Genomic DNA, 15,116 nt, shown 5'->3' on the forward strand with positions numbered 1-15,116 from the left:
ATTGTCATGGCAACAATGTCAACAAATTTCCACTTGGTTTAATCATGATATCAAATTTCATGTGATATCAGTTAAGAGACAAGCACATACGATATAGATAAAAAGATTGTTTTCAATCTTTTAAAAGGGAAAATCAAATAGACCAAAGTCTGACCAATTCACAAATTAAGCAGGGTAACTATCTTAATTTGAATTTTCATTACTACAATATTATTACCATCTTGTAATTCAAAGCATAAATGCAGGTAGCATACATTATTTTGGTGCTATGCTGGGCAAGTTTATAATTGTAAGAACATGTCTGTCATTTAATCTGAAGTGATAGCTATTGGATATCTAATAGGGAAGTCTATTTTACATTGCATGGAAAACAAATGCAATATTTGCTAACATCACAGTTTGGGATGGGACACTATAGAAAGATCAATTATAGAACTTCTCCAAGATATAAAGCTATCTGTGACTTTGTGTGTAAATGAGCTTTATACATTTCAATAATAATCTTTAGATTTACAGCTTACTTCCATGTGAATTTGGGGAGTAGACTAGCTTGAAACATTACACAATGGAATAAATGGGCTACCCATTACCCAAGACGAAAGAACCAATCATTTACAAACAAAATATATTGATATCAATAGCACACAAGCTACCATCATGTTCATCAGATAAAGGATATTTATCAAAAATAATATCGCTAGTGATATTCGTTTGTCTCGCAATGTGGTCAATAAGGAATCTAAAAGGTCATGATGTTTCGTGCACTATCTGCAACACTTCGTCATGTGATAAAAACTCGAATTATAGACCGCTCCGCTGGTCCTCCCGTAAAGTATAAAAGACCCTTGCTTACATTAGTTTTTATCACATGACGAAGTGTTGCAGATAGTGCACGAAACATCATGATCTTTTAGATTCCTTATTGACCACATTGCGAGACAAACGAATATCACTAGCGATATTATTTTTGATACTACATCCGCAATGAGTAATATATTTAGCATTAAGGATATTTATGTTTCATAATATAATCCCTGTTTCTTAAAGAATTCAAAACAAGAATAGCTCCTGGATTATCTATCCGCAGTAAGAATAGTTTACATGTGTTCAGTTAAAAATTTCCCCTTTTACATTTGGAGACTTATTCTTTAACAGATTGTTTTGCTCTTGGATACCGTTGTCGTTGACAACAGTTATTGTAAAATGTGATATGAGTAAACAGCCAACACTACCTTTCAATGACTTGGGATAAATATCAATATTTAAAATTGAATGACAGATCCTGTAAAACTCTAAAATACAAACATGATCATTGGCTATCCGACTGCCCCAACGCATACCTTTCTTCAGTCTTTGTAAAAATCAGCACGTCTAATCAGGAATTTAACAGAACGTATCAAATAGCCATTACTTCATTGAGCAAGCAAGAAAAACAAAGTGGGAATGTATTTATCATGGCCCATTGGGCTCTATACAAAGTAATTAATGTTTGATTTCATTGAAAAAAGACAATGTATGCCTATACAGGAGAAAGTATTGTTTATCAGATAGAAAGTCCAGGGTTTCAAAGATGAAACAATTCAATGAAATCACTTGGCTTGAGTTTATTATGATACATTTAAGATTATAGAAAGATTTGATATTTTGCAATTTCTGAAGAAAGAGAGAGAGAGAGAGAGAGAGAGAGAGATGAACATCTTTCTCACAGCATTATCTCATTCAGATCCAAGATATTTCCTGTTACATGTAAAGCTATGTGAAACTCATTAATATTTCAAGTTCAACCTGATTAATTGCTCAGAGACTTTCTAAAGTAAGAAGTATATTTAATATTGTACAAGAATGGGGAATTCCGAAAGACATTTCAAAGCCATATAAACCCTCTACTTTTGTTGCTAATGTATATGACAATTTAGAGATGGCTTGGGGCAGTTCAGTTACTAATAAAAAGGGGTGTTCTGTAACTAGAAGGTGAAAATTGCAATTTATTTTAACTACAACGGTACTCCAATGATAGGATGGTACTTGCTTAATGTTATACACACCACATAGGATTGCTCATTGACTAGTGATGCATGACGTTTGGAATCCATTTTGCATTGCCTATATACAAATTACACAGAGTGCCAATCTTTTCATCATCATAAAATATCTTCTTAATTTCTGAATCATTGATCAATATTCACAAATCATTTCTTTCATAAAAATAATTCAACTTGTCCAAAGATACATCATATGCATCATTATATAGCATCTTATTAGGTACACAAGGAAACAACTTAATAAATAAACATACAATGTATATGCTGTGTGTACATTGCCATAAAGATAACAGGAACAACTCGATGGCAAGGATTCTTTAAAGCTACGAGAGCTTGATAATAGTTTGATAAGAAGAACATTCATATTTACAATTCATGTTGTTTTTCTTCACTACATTACATTGCATTCACCTAATTGGTGATTCAGAAGACTGCATAACATGGTGGTTATTCGAAAGTCACCTTGAGTTTACTTGAAGGTCACCTTGAGTTCTCAACCAATAAGATTCAAACCACATTGTGACAGTGTAAGGTTGAAAACCACACTTACATTGCCTGCTCAATATCACAATCATATCTTATCTGCTCAATGACTTGTAAAATTGTAAAACTATAAATTGAAAAAAACAGACAAGTAATTGAATAGCAAAGAAAGATATGGAAAATCAAGCTGATCACCCTGTTTGCTTATATTTTGCTGACCCAAACTTGTTTTAAAGTAATAAACAATCCAAAATTTTATTACACCCGTTTCTCTTGAAATGCAATTCCAGAGGCCGTATTTCACTGAGATAAAAAGAATCTCAGAATACCACCCCAGGGAGCGTTTCACAAAACTTGTCATCAGTGACAAATGACACTTTGTGTTATAACTGAAATCCTTGCTTCTGATTGGTTATCAGCAGATTTGTCACTGATTTTTTTCATTTGTCATTGAAAAAAGGCTTTGTGAAACACCCCCCAGGTGTTGAAGACGAGCTGGAAACATACACATTGCAATGATTGCAGTATGTTTATATGCCTTCCACATTATTTCTATACAGTAATATGACTCTACGGAACATTTTTTTCTTCATACCCGTCTCACATATAAAATCTAGGCTGTTGCCACTTCACAACCTTGCTTAACATCACATCCACTGTCACAGAGTTTTAATGTCATGAGATTATTTGGATAGTAGATTGTTAGCACCACATTTGAACGACATGTAGAAAAAAAACTGTGATTGTGTACACATACATTGATCAAAACACATGATTTGTGCACATTGCATTTCTTACAACAAGCATGATTTCTTTTAGTATTACACATACTCGCGTACTTCTTCTTTTCATCACCAGTGCATGATCACGTAACAGGCTATTAATAAAACATTTATTCTCCTGTAAACTGTCTACATCATTTATTGAGAGAATTAGACCCTTTCTTGTTTAGCACGTGGTACAAATGACCCTAAATATCCACAGATCTTTTACACATGGAGTAGTTCCACTTTGAGCATTTTAGAACCATCACTGCCAAAGTGATGGATGTGCTTCATAGGCCCCTTTTGTTTGCCCTCTTGAGAAGAATACTTTCACCGTGAGTTTCATAAGATGAATCGTCAGAGCATAAATGTACATAAGTAATTTATTTTCATGATCACATACCCAGTATTCATCTCTGTGGGCTTTACAATTTTGATATAAATGACCTATATCCGCCCATGTGCATATTGCATCTACAAACTGGCAATTTGGTAAGTGGATTGTGATGTAGACAAGGACAACTCTCCCGTTTGTCTTGTCCAAAATTAGCATTAATTTCTGTTTTTCTTTTAAGTGCCTTCTCCCTTGTAGCACTACTTAAAACATAGTATGGATTGCATAATATTATAAGTCATCTAAAGACAGACAACCCTCATAAGCCATATATGTTGTATAATTGACATTTGAATCATTTTGTATGTTGGACTGAAAGAGAAAGTTGTCTGGCACTACACCACAGTGACATAACCCTTTCATCCAATTTGAAGTTCCCATACGTATAGTGATGTTTCAACAGAGAAGTAATATTTCCATTTGATATTCTATACCAGTATGAAACCCTAAACAAATGAAACAAAACTCTTTTTCACTGACTGGTCGCCTTGAACAATCAGGAATAAAAGCCTTTTGAAGTCATTGTATACATAAAGACATCTGTTAAACACTCAGCATGAAGACTTTAAGCTAAGCGCTAAAATAATACTGTTAATTCTGGTTCACTGCTGAGTGAATACTGGTGCTATAATGCCACAGACATTTGAGGTGCACTGTTTGAGTGTTTACCAGTGCTTTAACGCCATAGTCATTTGTGAAGCACTGTTACTGGTGTGATAATGCTGTAGTCTTTAGCAAAGCACTGTTGGGTGTATAGCCGTGTTACAATGGTGTACTCTTTAGCATGACACTGTTGAGTGAGTGTTAACTGGCGCTGTAATGCTGTAGTCTTTTGCAGAGCAGTGTTGAGAGTACACCAGTGCTACAATGCTGTAGTCTCTAGCAGAGCACTGTTGAGTGTATACCGGTGCTATAATTCAGTTGTCATCAGTGGAGCACCATTGGGTGTATACTGCTGTTCATAGGCTACGTATGGAGAGTAAGAAACTTGTTCATAAGCCAGCCTCCCTTCCTCACCTACAAAAAATAAATAAGTATGGAGAGTTGATAATGATCCCTTACCTTTATTACACACTCTTAGATCCTATCAAAACTGATTGAACCAGTCCCATGTGGTTCGTTTATCCCTTTTCAGAACAGGAATTTTGTAATGGCTAAACTAATTGAATGAAAGACCACCCTGATAACTAACTGGTATTAATAAAAGCAGAGAAACGGGAGAAACATATTAGTGCAGTTTGAGCAGTATCATATTAAAAGTACCGGTAGCACTATGAACATGGCGGACAAAGAAAGCGGACAAAATATACAGTTCCTCAGGTAGACAAAGGAACATCCCTTCACTGCTATTATGTAAAAAGGTGAATATGCATGTGACACCTGTTCTACACATTTTTACATAATAGCAGCGAAGGGATGTTCCTTTGTCTACCTGAGGAACTGTATATTTTGTCCGCTTTCTTTGTCAGTCATGTTCATAGTGTAGGCAAGTTATGAATTTTTGAAGTTGCCATCAGTGAAACACAAATTGACAGTACTGTGACATATCTTGCGAGGTCCTCTCCAATTTGTTCTGTACAGAAAATTCATAAACTTCATTTTTCTTATTTATTGATGACGGAATAGATTTGTTTCATAAAGGGATGCATGAATGATTGAACATTTTCTTTAGGGAAAATGAAAATTCAGAATTTTAAAAATAAAGATCAAATGGGAGGGGACCCCTCAAGATAAGTCACTGGGTGGGGCTCATCGTGAGTACACTCTGATGATGTGCCAGCTGTCAACTGATCTCTTCAAAATTAGTTCGTAAACATGATGTTGTTTTCTAGTCGGTACACTCCCTTCGCTGTACAATGATTCTTTATACCAAGTTTCTTATACAAGTTTCTAATACAAGTTTAAATTGGTCTAACCAAGCTATAAGTCAATTGAATAATTCAAGAAATGACTCACCAAATGCCATTAGAGCTTCTTTGGCTGTTGTCTTCACATCATCTATATCACATCGTACTAAATACACCAGCTGTTCAAATGACTCCGATGCCTGCCAAGAAAATATTAAAAATTGTTTAAAAGTTAACAAGATTATCACCAACCAACACCAATACCAAAGATGATATCAATATTTCTTCATCTCTAGGGGTATACACTGTATTGTAGTCACGAATGTAAAACTTTGTCATGTTTGACCGTTGAACTTCAATTAGCACACAACATTTGATAGAAAGTATCACAGCAAACCAGAACTTATTTATAAAAACAATTTTTTTTTAGCACAACCCTATAGCAACAAATGAATTAGTTGTAATTTCATGTTCGGTGATAGGTCAGGATTTTAGCCAAAATAAATGACACAAATACCAACATTGTATGTTAAATCACCTAACGGCCAGTATGTCTCTTTTATGATGACAGAAATAGAGAGATAAAAACATTTCTCTCTTTTAATAAGGTTTTACTTAGTAAAATACCAATGTCAGTTCTTGAGCTGCATAATATTATATTCTACAAAAATAAAATAAATTTATCAAAAAGATTACACAGAAAGGAAGAAAGGGGATAAGAGAGGGGAGGGGCAGAGAGGGGAGAGAGGGGAAATAAGGGGGCAGAGGGTGAGATAGAGTTGGGAAGAAAGGAGGAGAGGGAGAAAAAGGCGGACAGGAAGGAGGAGAGAGATGGGGATCCTGGGAAGAGGAGAGAGAGAGAGATATAGGGAAAGTGAGAGGGAAAGTGAGAGGGGAAAGACAGAGTGGGAGGGGAATGCAGGGGGGGGGGGGAAGTTAGAGAGATGGGAAAAGAGCTCACCTGCATAGCGGCTAGAGCTGCACACCCTGCCTGACGTAGCGATAGATCTCTTTCCTCTAGGCATTCTAGGTACACTGTCACAGCCTGTCAAACAATACAGAGTCAACTTGATAGTGTTAGTTCATGATAACCAAAACAAATTACCCTGCATATACACACAAAACTGACTAAACATCAAATTCAGCTTGAAGAGCCCTGGTGGCCTAGGCATAAAAAGGCTTTAAAATATATATACATATAATGTTCCTTGTTGTTAACAATAAAGGCAAATATAAAAGTTGTATTCAATGGTTTGCCCATCGTTGACTTTATGTTATTTTTTAATTTCCCCATTCGGATACCCATAGTCAATTGTTTTTTAAAACCATGTTTTTTTTTTTAGGTCAGACCACTTTTGTGAATCCAGGTATTTGAGATAATAAATGAAATAAATACCTTTTGTCTGATGTCATCCTCCTTAGCGATGGACTCTAGATACATGCGTACTGCTGCCTGCACGGTAGCGCTGTCCTCGAGTAGTAACAAACCAAGCGCTCTGAGGTTACCAGCCGGTAATAGAAAGCCTTTAGGTATCCTCTTGAGGGTCCTAAGAAGCTCAGGTCTACCAGGCTCTAAGCTTGCTGTTAACTCAACTGTAAGATCAATCATAGAGTTAGGATGAGTGTTGGCTAACATCCAGATAGGACATTAAAATGGAGGTCATTTGTATAGGAAAGTCACATCCTAATATGCACATTAAGTAACAACATGTAAAGAGTAGTATTACATGATGCTCAAATGGGGAAAAAAAAGAAGTTTATATTATACTACAGTCTAACCTGTCTATAGCAACCTCCCAAGGGAAATAAAAAAGTGGTCTTTGCAGACAGGTTCCTTTAGTACATGTTTCAATGGGAAACCATTTTCAAGGGAAACACAAAATGTGGTTGTCATATCCTAACCAGGATATAGAATAAATGGAATTCAACACAAGTATTACGAGTCTCATAGTCTTTAATGTATCCTTTCCGCTCCGGCTTGACGAACATGTAACATGCCGTATTTGACCTCTTGACCTTGCAACATGCAATGCATTACATTATCTCTCGATCACATTGTTTACATCGATATCAATATCATGTCTAATCGAACATCATGACATCCCTCCCTTATCAGATTAAAAGACATCTTTTCCATTTTACTTCAATGAATAAACATGAACCCTGATTTCAAAACTTGTTTTAGCATATGCAATAAGTTTTGAACTGTTTGTATCAATATAATACATGTATGTGACTTTTCCATTGACCAAATCGATATCCAAATATCGTTTGTTTGTTTTCATACTAATAACGACTCGTGTATTACTTGACTTCGAACTATTGAACTTGAACTTCAACCAAACACACATTGTTTTTTGTTTTTAAAACAATGAACTCCCAATTCAGAACTTATACATTTCTCATCATACACATCGTGAAATGAATCTTCAAACAACTTGACATTACAATATATGCAGTGTATGATCAACTCACTTCATTTAACTACTTGACTGACATATCAAACTGCTTTAACTATAAAGTCTCTGTTTGTTTATAATATGAGTCTTTCATAAGACGCATGCATTAGAGTTCTCAATATTCATCTCTGGGTTGGATGTTGATCAGATCTGTCATGAGACATTTTAGAGTTCTCATTATAATTAATCTTATAATGTTCTTTCTTCAGCTGCTAGTCTTTCACTTGAGCTTCAAAGTCAGCTAACAACTTGAGAGTTTGCTTTGAGATGAATCCCCACGTTTCTCTTGGCACTAGCTTGCACCCTTTTCTTCTCTCATTTTTTTTGGTTTAAATTTCACTAATTAATCACTTTAACTCAGGGCAGCGTACAAGCATTCACCCAAAACTACTTTTTTTTTCTTCAAATAGGGCAGCGTACAAGCATTCACCCAAAACTTTTTTTTCTTCTTCAAATAGGGCAGCGTACAAGCATACACCCGGTTACTGAACTTTTCATTGACTATAGGGCAGCGTACAGGCATACACCCTAATGTAGTGAACATTCCATTAAATATAGGGCAGCGTACAGGCATACACCCTATGTACTTGCTAAAATAGCACTTGAACTCTTTGTGAAACATTTTAACACTCAAACATTAAAATGACTGAAAAACTTTGTTGTGTCACTTTTACTGGTTGAACACGTCGCGTCACAATACTAGATGGCTGTTTCCACGGAATCGTCATTCCAACAAATAATCAGAAAATCGCTTGGGCCTCAAACGATGGCGTTTTGGTCTGCTCCAAATTGATGTCCGGGTCGGTGATGGTACGGTCTTCGGAACTCCCATCTGACGCTCAGTCCCCTCATGTTGGCTCTGATCACTAGTAGTCTCGACATCAGACTGCGGTGTTATCAATTCAGCACCAACACCATGGTAGAGTGGAACCTGGGCCTCTGTAGTCTCAGCTTCCGGCTGCAGTATTCCTATGTCAGACGGAATACCCTGTCGATGATACTTCTTCACATGTGATGTGTTCCTAGCATACATCACACCTTCTGGTGAGCAAATGGTCAGCTTGTTGCCCTCTCTGGATACAACTGTGTATGGTTGTGGTAGAAATGGTGTGTCCATTTTGCTAGACACTTCCCTCCTCACCAGAACTTCATCTCCTGGCACCACATCAGATGGTTTGGCACCCCTCTTAGAGTCTGCATACAGTTTTGATGCACCTTTGCTCTCAGCGTCCTGGTCTCTGATCTCTTGGTCATTTAGAGATTCACTGATAACAGGTAACTTTGTCCTGATCTTCCGTCCGAAGAGTAGCTCAGCTGGGCTTTTACCTGTTGTGCTATGTGGTGTAGCTCTGTATGCTGCAACATATGACAACAGCGCCTCCTTCCAGTCTTTGCCTTCTGAATGAGCAATTCTCATTCTCTTCTCGAGGGATTGGTTCTGTCGCTCAACCTCACCATTTGCCTGAGGCCACTTAGGTGTAACCCTATGGTGGTGTACACCTGTCAGCCTCATATAGTCTGCAAAGACTTGCGAGATAAATTGAGGCCCATTGTCAGAATACAGCGTTAGTGGCAAACCATGTCTTGCAAAGATCCCTGCTAGAGCTGCCACCGTCTTCTCTGCTGTTGTAGATCGCATCACAATATATTCGTAATATCTACTGTAATAGTCAATGATCACTAGAATTGATTCACCAGATGGTAGTGGTCCCAAAAAATCTACTGCGACATCCTCCCATGGACCAGCTGGTAAGAGCGTACTTCGTATTGGCTCAGGTGGACTGGGTCTGCTTACAATCTGGCACCCATGACAAGATTTTACATAGCGTTCAACTTCCTTCTCCATGCCGGGCCACCACACTTTCGATCGGAGATTTTGCTTCGTGCCAACAATTCCCAAATGACCTTCATGAGCCAACGCTATCATCCTTGGTCTCAACTGAGTTGGTATTACAAGTCGACTCCCTCTCAGTACGCATCTCCCAATGATGCACAGCTCGTCCCTGATGGCTGAATACACCTTGTATGGACATGTATTCCAATCGCCCTTCTGGATTCTTTCCCTCAAATCTAACAACTCTGGATCTTTGTCAGATTCTTCCTCAATCTCTCTTGTCCTCATTGCCCTCGGGGTAGAGTGTGTGGCAACAAATCTAACAAATGACTCTGCTTCATCCTCCAATGTAGAGCTTCTCAGTTTATCCACATCCAGCATCCTAGATAGCGAATCCGCGATGTTCGTCTTCCCAGCTATGTACACTACTCTGTATCTGTACTGCTGAAGTCGAAGCATCCATCGTTCAATACGTGCACATGGTTTGGATCTGGGTGAGTAGATTGCTTCTAGTGGCTTATGATCCGTCAATAATTCAAACTCGTTCCAGTACAAATACGCGTGAAAGTGTTCACACGCCCATACGAGTCCCAACGCCTCCCTCTCTGTTTGTGAATACCTTTGCTCAACTGCTGTCAAAGAACGGCTTGCATAGGCTATAATTCTGTATTCACCATCTTGCTTCTGCACTAACACAGCTCCAAGTCCCACAGGACTGGCATCTGCAATAACTTGCGTGGGGGCCTTTAGATCAAAGTAACCCAAAGTATGGGCACTACTCAAACTGTCCTTCAGTGTTTGAAAAGCCTGCTTCTGTTCCATGCCAAACTCAAATTTCTGATCCTTCTTAGTCAGCCTCCGAAGAGGTTCCGCCACCGTTGCCAAGTTTGGGATGAACCTTGCACAAAAGTTCACTAGGCCCAGGAAACTTCGTACTTCACTTGCATTCTTTGGCTCACATGCGTTTGCTACAGCCTCAATCTTGGCCTTGGTGGGGTTGATGCCGTCCTTTGTCAACTTGTGTCCCATGAATACTAACTCGGACACACCAAACAGGCACTTTTCTGCATTGGCCGTTAATCCTGCATCTTTCAATCGTGTCAAGGTCTGTCGAAGCCTCTCATCATGCTCTTCCTGCGTGGCACCATGAATGATGATGTCATCAGAAATGTTTGCAACACCAGGTAGTCCTTGAAGCACTTTGTGGATCTCGTGCTGATAGATCTCAGGTGCTGCATTCACACCGAATAACAATCTCTTGTAACGGTATAGTCCGCAATGTGTTACAAACGTGGTCAACTTTCGGGATTCAGGATCTAACTCCAACTGATGATATCCCCATTTTAGATCAATTTTTGAGAACACCTTGCTTGTTGACAACTCTTGGAGTATTTCATCCACTGTCGGTATCGGATGTCTCTCCCTCACAATGGCTTCATTGACCCGCCTCATGTCAATGCATATCCGGATATCTCCATTAGGCTTGGGTACTATGACTACAGGACTAACCCACGGTGTAGGTTCTTCCACAGGCTCTATAATGTCTTGCTCGACTAGTTCCTGGATCTTCTCCTTCACTCTGTCTCTCAAACCGAATGGTGTTCTTCGAACTGGCTGGGCTACAGGTCTAATCTCGGGATCAACTTTCAGCTTGATTTGTCGATCACGCAGTATTCCAACGCCTTGGAATACTGGCTTGAATTCTTCTCTCATATCTACATATGATTTCACAGAGTTCACATCAATCCCGATCCGTAGCACACCAAGGGCTAATGCCGTTTTTCTACTCATCAGTGGTTCGCCTTTCTCTGCAATGACAACAAATTCAGCTTCTACACTTCTCTCACCTGCCTTGACCACAGCTTTAAAACATCCAATGGTCTGAAGTGGCTCTACAGAAGTATACGGATAGAGCTTTTTGTTACACCTTCGGGATGAGCATGTAATTTTCTCTGTCTTCAGGAACTCCCATAATGCTCTGTCAATGATATTCGCAGTGCTTCCAGAATCTACTATGATATCAACTGGTACTCCTCCAATCACAACAGGCACCTTTTCACACTTGTCAGTATCAATAGCGAATGCATATCCTCTCTCACTATCATCACTATGGTTCTGTTCATCACCTTGCTTATTCTGACAGTGACATGTGCATTCATCCACTTGTCGCACTTTGTGACCTTGCCTTTTCTGTCCCCATTTTCCTCTAGGTTTAAAGCTTGGTCCACTTGTCTGCTCCTTCTTCCCTGAACCATCTCTGCACTTTGTGGCGAAGTGTCCCTTTTTCCCACATGTGTGGCATATCCGTCCCTTGGCTGGACATGTCGAGTCCTTATAACTGTGCCCAGTTCTCCCACAATTAAAGCATTCACGGGTTTCATTACTGACCTGACGGACCTGGGAACTAGAGCTAGGAAACTCTTCCACCGATGACAGTTTTCTGAATTGAGAATCCATGGCCTCCACGGCCTCAAGTGACGCTGCTATCGCCAAGGTTGCAGTTAGGGTGAGTGCAGTACCCTTTTCCAAAAGTTTCCTTCGCAGTCTAGATGACCGCAACCCTTGAACGACCTGATCACGAATCTGGTTCTCCAAATCATCTCTGAAAGCACAGCCTTCTGCTGCCTTCTTAAGCCGTGTCACCATCTGCGACACAGTCTCATCCGCCTGCTGAGTAATCTGTCTGAAAACATGACGCTGAAAGGTAGAATTTGACTGCACAACAAAATGCTTCTCCAAAGCGTTCACAGCCTTGTCATAATCTGCCTTGGTGCCAGTATCCTCAAGGGTCTTGAAAACTTCCCGCACAGCCGCTCCAGCCGAGTACATCATCAAGGCTCTACGTCGAGTCAACTGCGCCGGCTCTGCCCCGTCGACAAACACACCGAGGCTATCTGCGTACGCATCAAACTCCTCATACCAGCGCTGCCATCTTTCACTCACAACACTGGCGTCTCCGGTCGGATCAAACTGACCAAGTCCCTTGATATCTGCACCTCCAAACGCCATTTTCCTTCTCAAACAGATCTACAATTGTCCTATATGACTTCCATCCTCGTCGCCAATGTCATATCCTAACCAGGATATAGAATAAATGGAATTCAACACAAGTATTACGAGTCTCATAGTCTTTAATGTATCCTTTCCGCTCCGGCTTGACGAACATGTAACATGCCGTATTTGACCTCTTGACCTTGCAACATGCAATGCATTACATTATCTCTCGATCACATTGTTTACATCGATATCAATATCATGTCTAATCGAACATCATGACAGTGGTCTTTGTAGACAGGTGGTCACTAAAGCAGGTGTGACTGTATATCTCTGACATAAATAGTATTAGTCTGGAAGCACTTGTATAGAATGGTGCCCCCTCACAAGTCCGACTTTGGTTCCGTGTGCACGATTATATGTCATTCTTTATTCTCTTCACACTCCTACTCTGCTAGCTAATAGAAAGCCAGGTACAGTTTTTTAAAGTTGATTTTTAAACATTCTAGCTGTACACAAATATTTTTTCAATCAGAATGGTACAATGTAACATACAGGGTGTACTTACATTCATTAGTGATGTCATTCAGACATTTCTCTGGATGTCGTCTGTTTTCTTGCGTGAAGTAGGAGACATATTGGAATAGTGTTATAATAGTCTTAGGACTCATCAGGTCTGCGGGACGCTCTATGATCCGATTGCACACACTATGGAAGACTGAAACAAAAACATATCATCATTATAGATAGCACAATGTTTGATAAGCAATCTACGCACAATGCTCAATAGCAGGATCTGTTCAACCATCAATGAAGCGTTGGTGTTTCCAAGACAACCATAATCAAGACAGGGGAATGAGAAGTTTTTAATTGGTGAGTATCTCATGATATCTAAACAATGATTACAGCAGGCAGTCTTGAGGACTTTAGAAACAGAATTTTTAAAAACCCTTCCTTTATCAAAAGATCATTATAACCACATCAGGCTGTTATGTAAAACTTTAAAACGCAAATGAAACGGAAGGGCGTCACAATAATTTGAAACTGGAAATGAAACAGGATTCAGTCATTTTACATGACAAAACATTCTTCATCTAAAGAAAATCATAAATCTGTCTAGCTGTCCCTGAAGAATTTTTAAATAAAAATGAAACAGGTTTTGCCAATTTGTATGACAAACGCTAGTCTTATACACATTTTTAGAACCAAGTAACAAAACTCTACAAAGCGCACAGGTCTTTTCATTGCCAAAGTGCCTAATTAGACAATTATATCCAATCGATTCGTGAATGCCATGTTCATTTCGGCTACACCACTTTCATTAACAAGGTGGCACAGACATTAGATAACTGTGATCAGCTAATTTTTCATGCTACATAACGAGCGGGCTTACCATCATCAGCTATCTCTGGATGATTTGTGCGTAGTTTGGCTCCAAACTTCACATCAAGCTGAAGAAGGAATGAATCAGCATTGACATAGAGGGCCTCCTTCTCTCTGCACTGCTCCCAGAATTCCAAGAGCGGCAGATTCAGCTTCAATTCCGGAAGAACTAAAGTAGCAATGATTAGAACATTAAAACTTCTAAAATCTGCTTTTTAAACAATGCAAAAACATGAATCAACAAAATCTAAATGAATCCTTTAAGATGAAGTTTCATTTTTTAATATTTGACTTTGCCCCTTTAGAATACCTGGAAGACTCTCCAAGAAAGGTTACCCAGTATTCAAGTTCATCTCATTAGTATCAGAACAAAATACATCTTGATGCTTCCTAACAGGGCAGTAGCTTTGTTACCTCATGGTAAATCCCAAAACCACACCCCCAGTGAAATGGGACTGTCCAGCCTATTTTGCTAGTATTGTATGCTCTGCATAGCCATCACTCTTACATGTTCTTGCAGACTACATGTCATCTTTTGATTCATGAATATTAAGAGTGATTAACAGCTCAACAGATAGTGTTTTGTATTGTTTCAGCTCGTCCAAGAGACTGTCTGGCCAGGGTTTTCATTCGCATATATTATGATGTTGGAAAATGAAAAAGATCAAAATATAGACTCAGCCTGTGTTTAGTGTCTTTTTCCTGCATCACATTATCAAGTAATTTCTTGTTTAACTTATGATTTAACAGATAAATATATAGATTTGAAGTTATAAGGTGTTATTACAGTGAGATAAACAAGCGAAATGTATATGGTGTTTTAAAAGTTTAACTTAAGAGCTAAGTGTAGGTCAATGAGCTGGGTGAGATCAAGCTTTACAAGGTCATTCACAAGGTCATTCACTTCATCATTTCT

At 38.8% G+C, this 15,116-nt stretch overlaps 1 protein-coding gene across 3 annotated transcripts in view; it reads right to left on the reverse strand.

The window, feature by feature from the left end:
• Positions 1–1,592: 1,592 nt before the first annotated feature.
• LOC100887952 (serine/arginine repetitive matrix protein 2) overlaps positions 1,593–15,116 on the reverse strand; it is a 64,704-nt gene continuing 51,180 nt past the window's right edge. For all 3 annotated transcript variants that reach the window (XM_030975386.1, XM_030975387.1, XM_030975388.1), the window contains 6 exons: positions 14,211–14,369; positions 13,386–13,535; positions 6,927–7,123; positions 6,492–6,575; positions 5,640–5,730; positions 1,593–4,700 (listed from right to left, as the gene is read on the reverse strand). In XM_030975386.1, the coding sequence (XP_030831246.1) occupies positions 4,594–4,700; positions 5,640–5,730; positions 6,492–6,575; positions 6,927–7,123; positions 13,386–13,535; positions 14,211–14,369 (788 nt within the window). In that variant the 3' untranslated portion in view covers positions 1,593–4,593. The remainder of the gene's footprint in view (positions 4,701–5,639; positions 5,731–6,491; positions 6,576–6,926; positions 7,124–13,385; positions 13,536–14,210; positions 14,370–15,116) is intronic.

The sequence above is a fragment of the Strongylocentrotus purpuratus genome, unplaced genomic scaffold, assembly GCF_000002235.5.
Source record: "Strongylocentrotus purpuratus isolate Spur 01 unplaced genomic scaffold, Spur_5.0 spur5_scaffold_8, whole genome shotgun sequence".
Taxonomy (NCBI): Eukaryota; Metazoa; Echinodermata; class Echinoidea; order Camarodonta; family Strongylocentrotidae; genus Strongylocentrotus; species Strongylocentrotus purpuratus.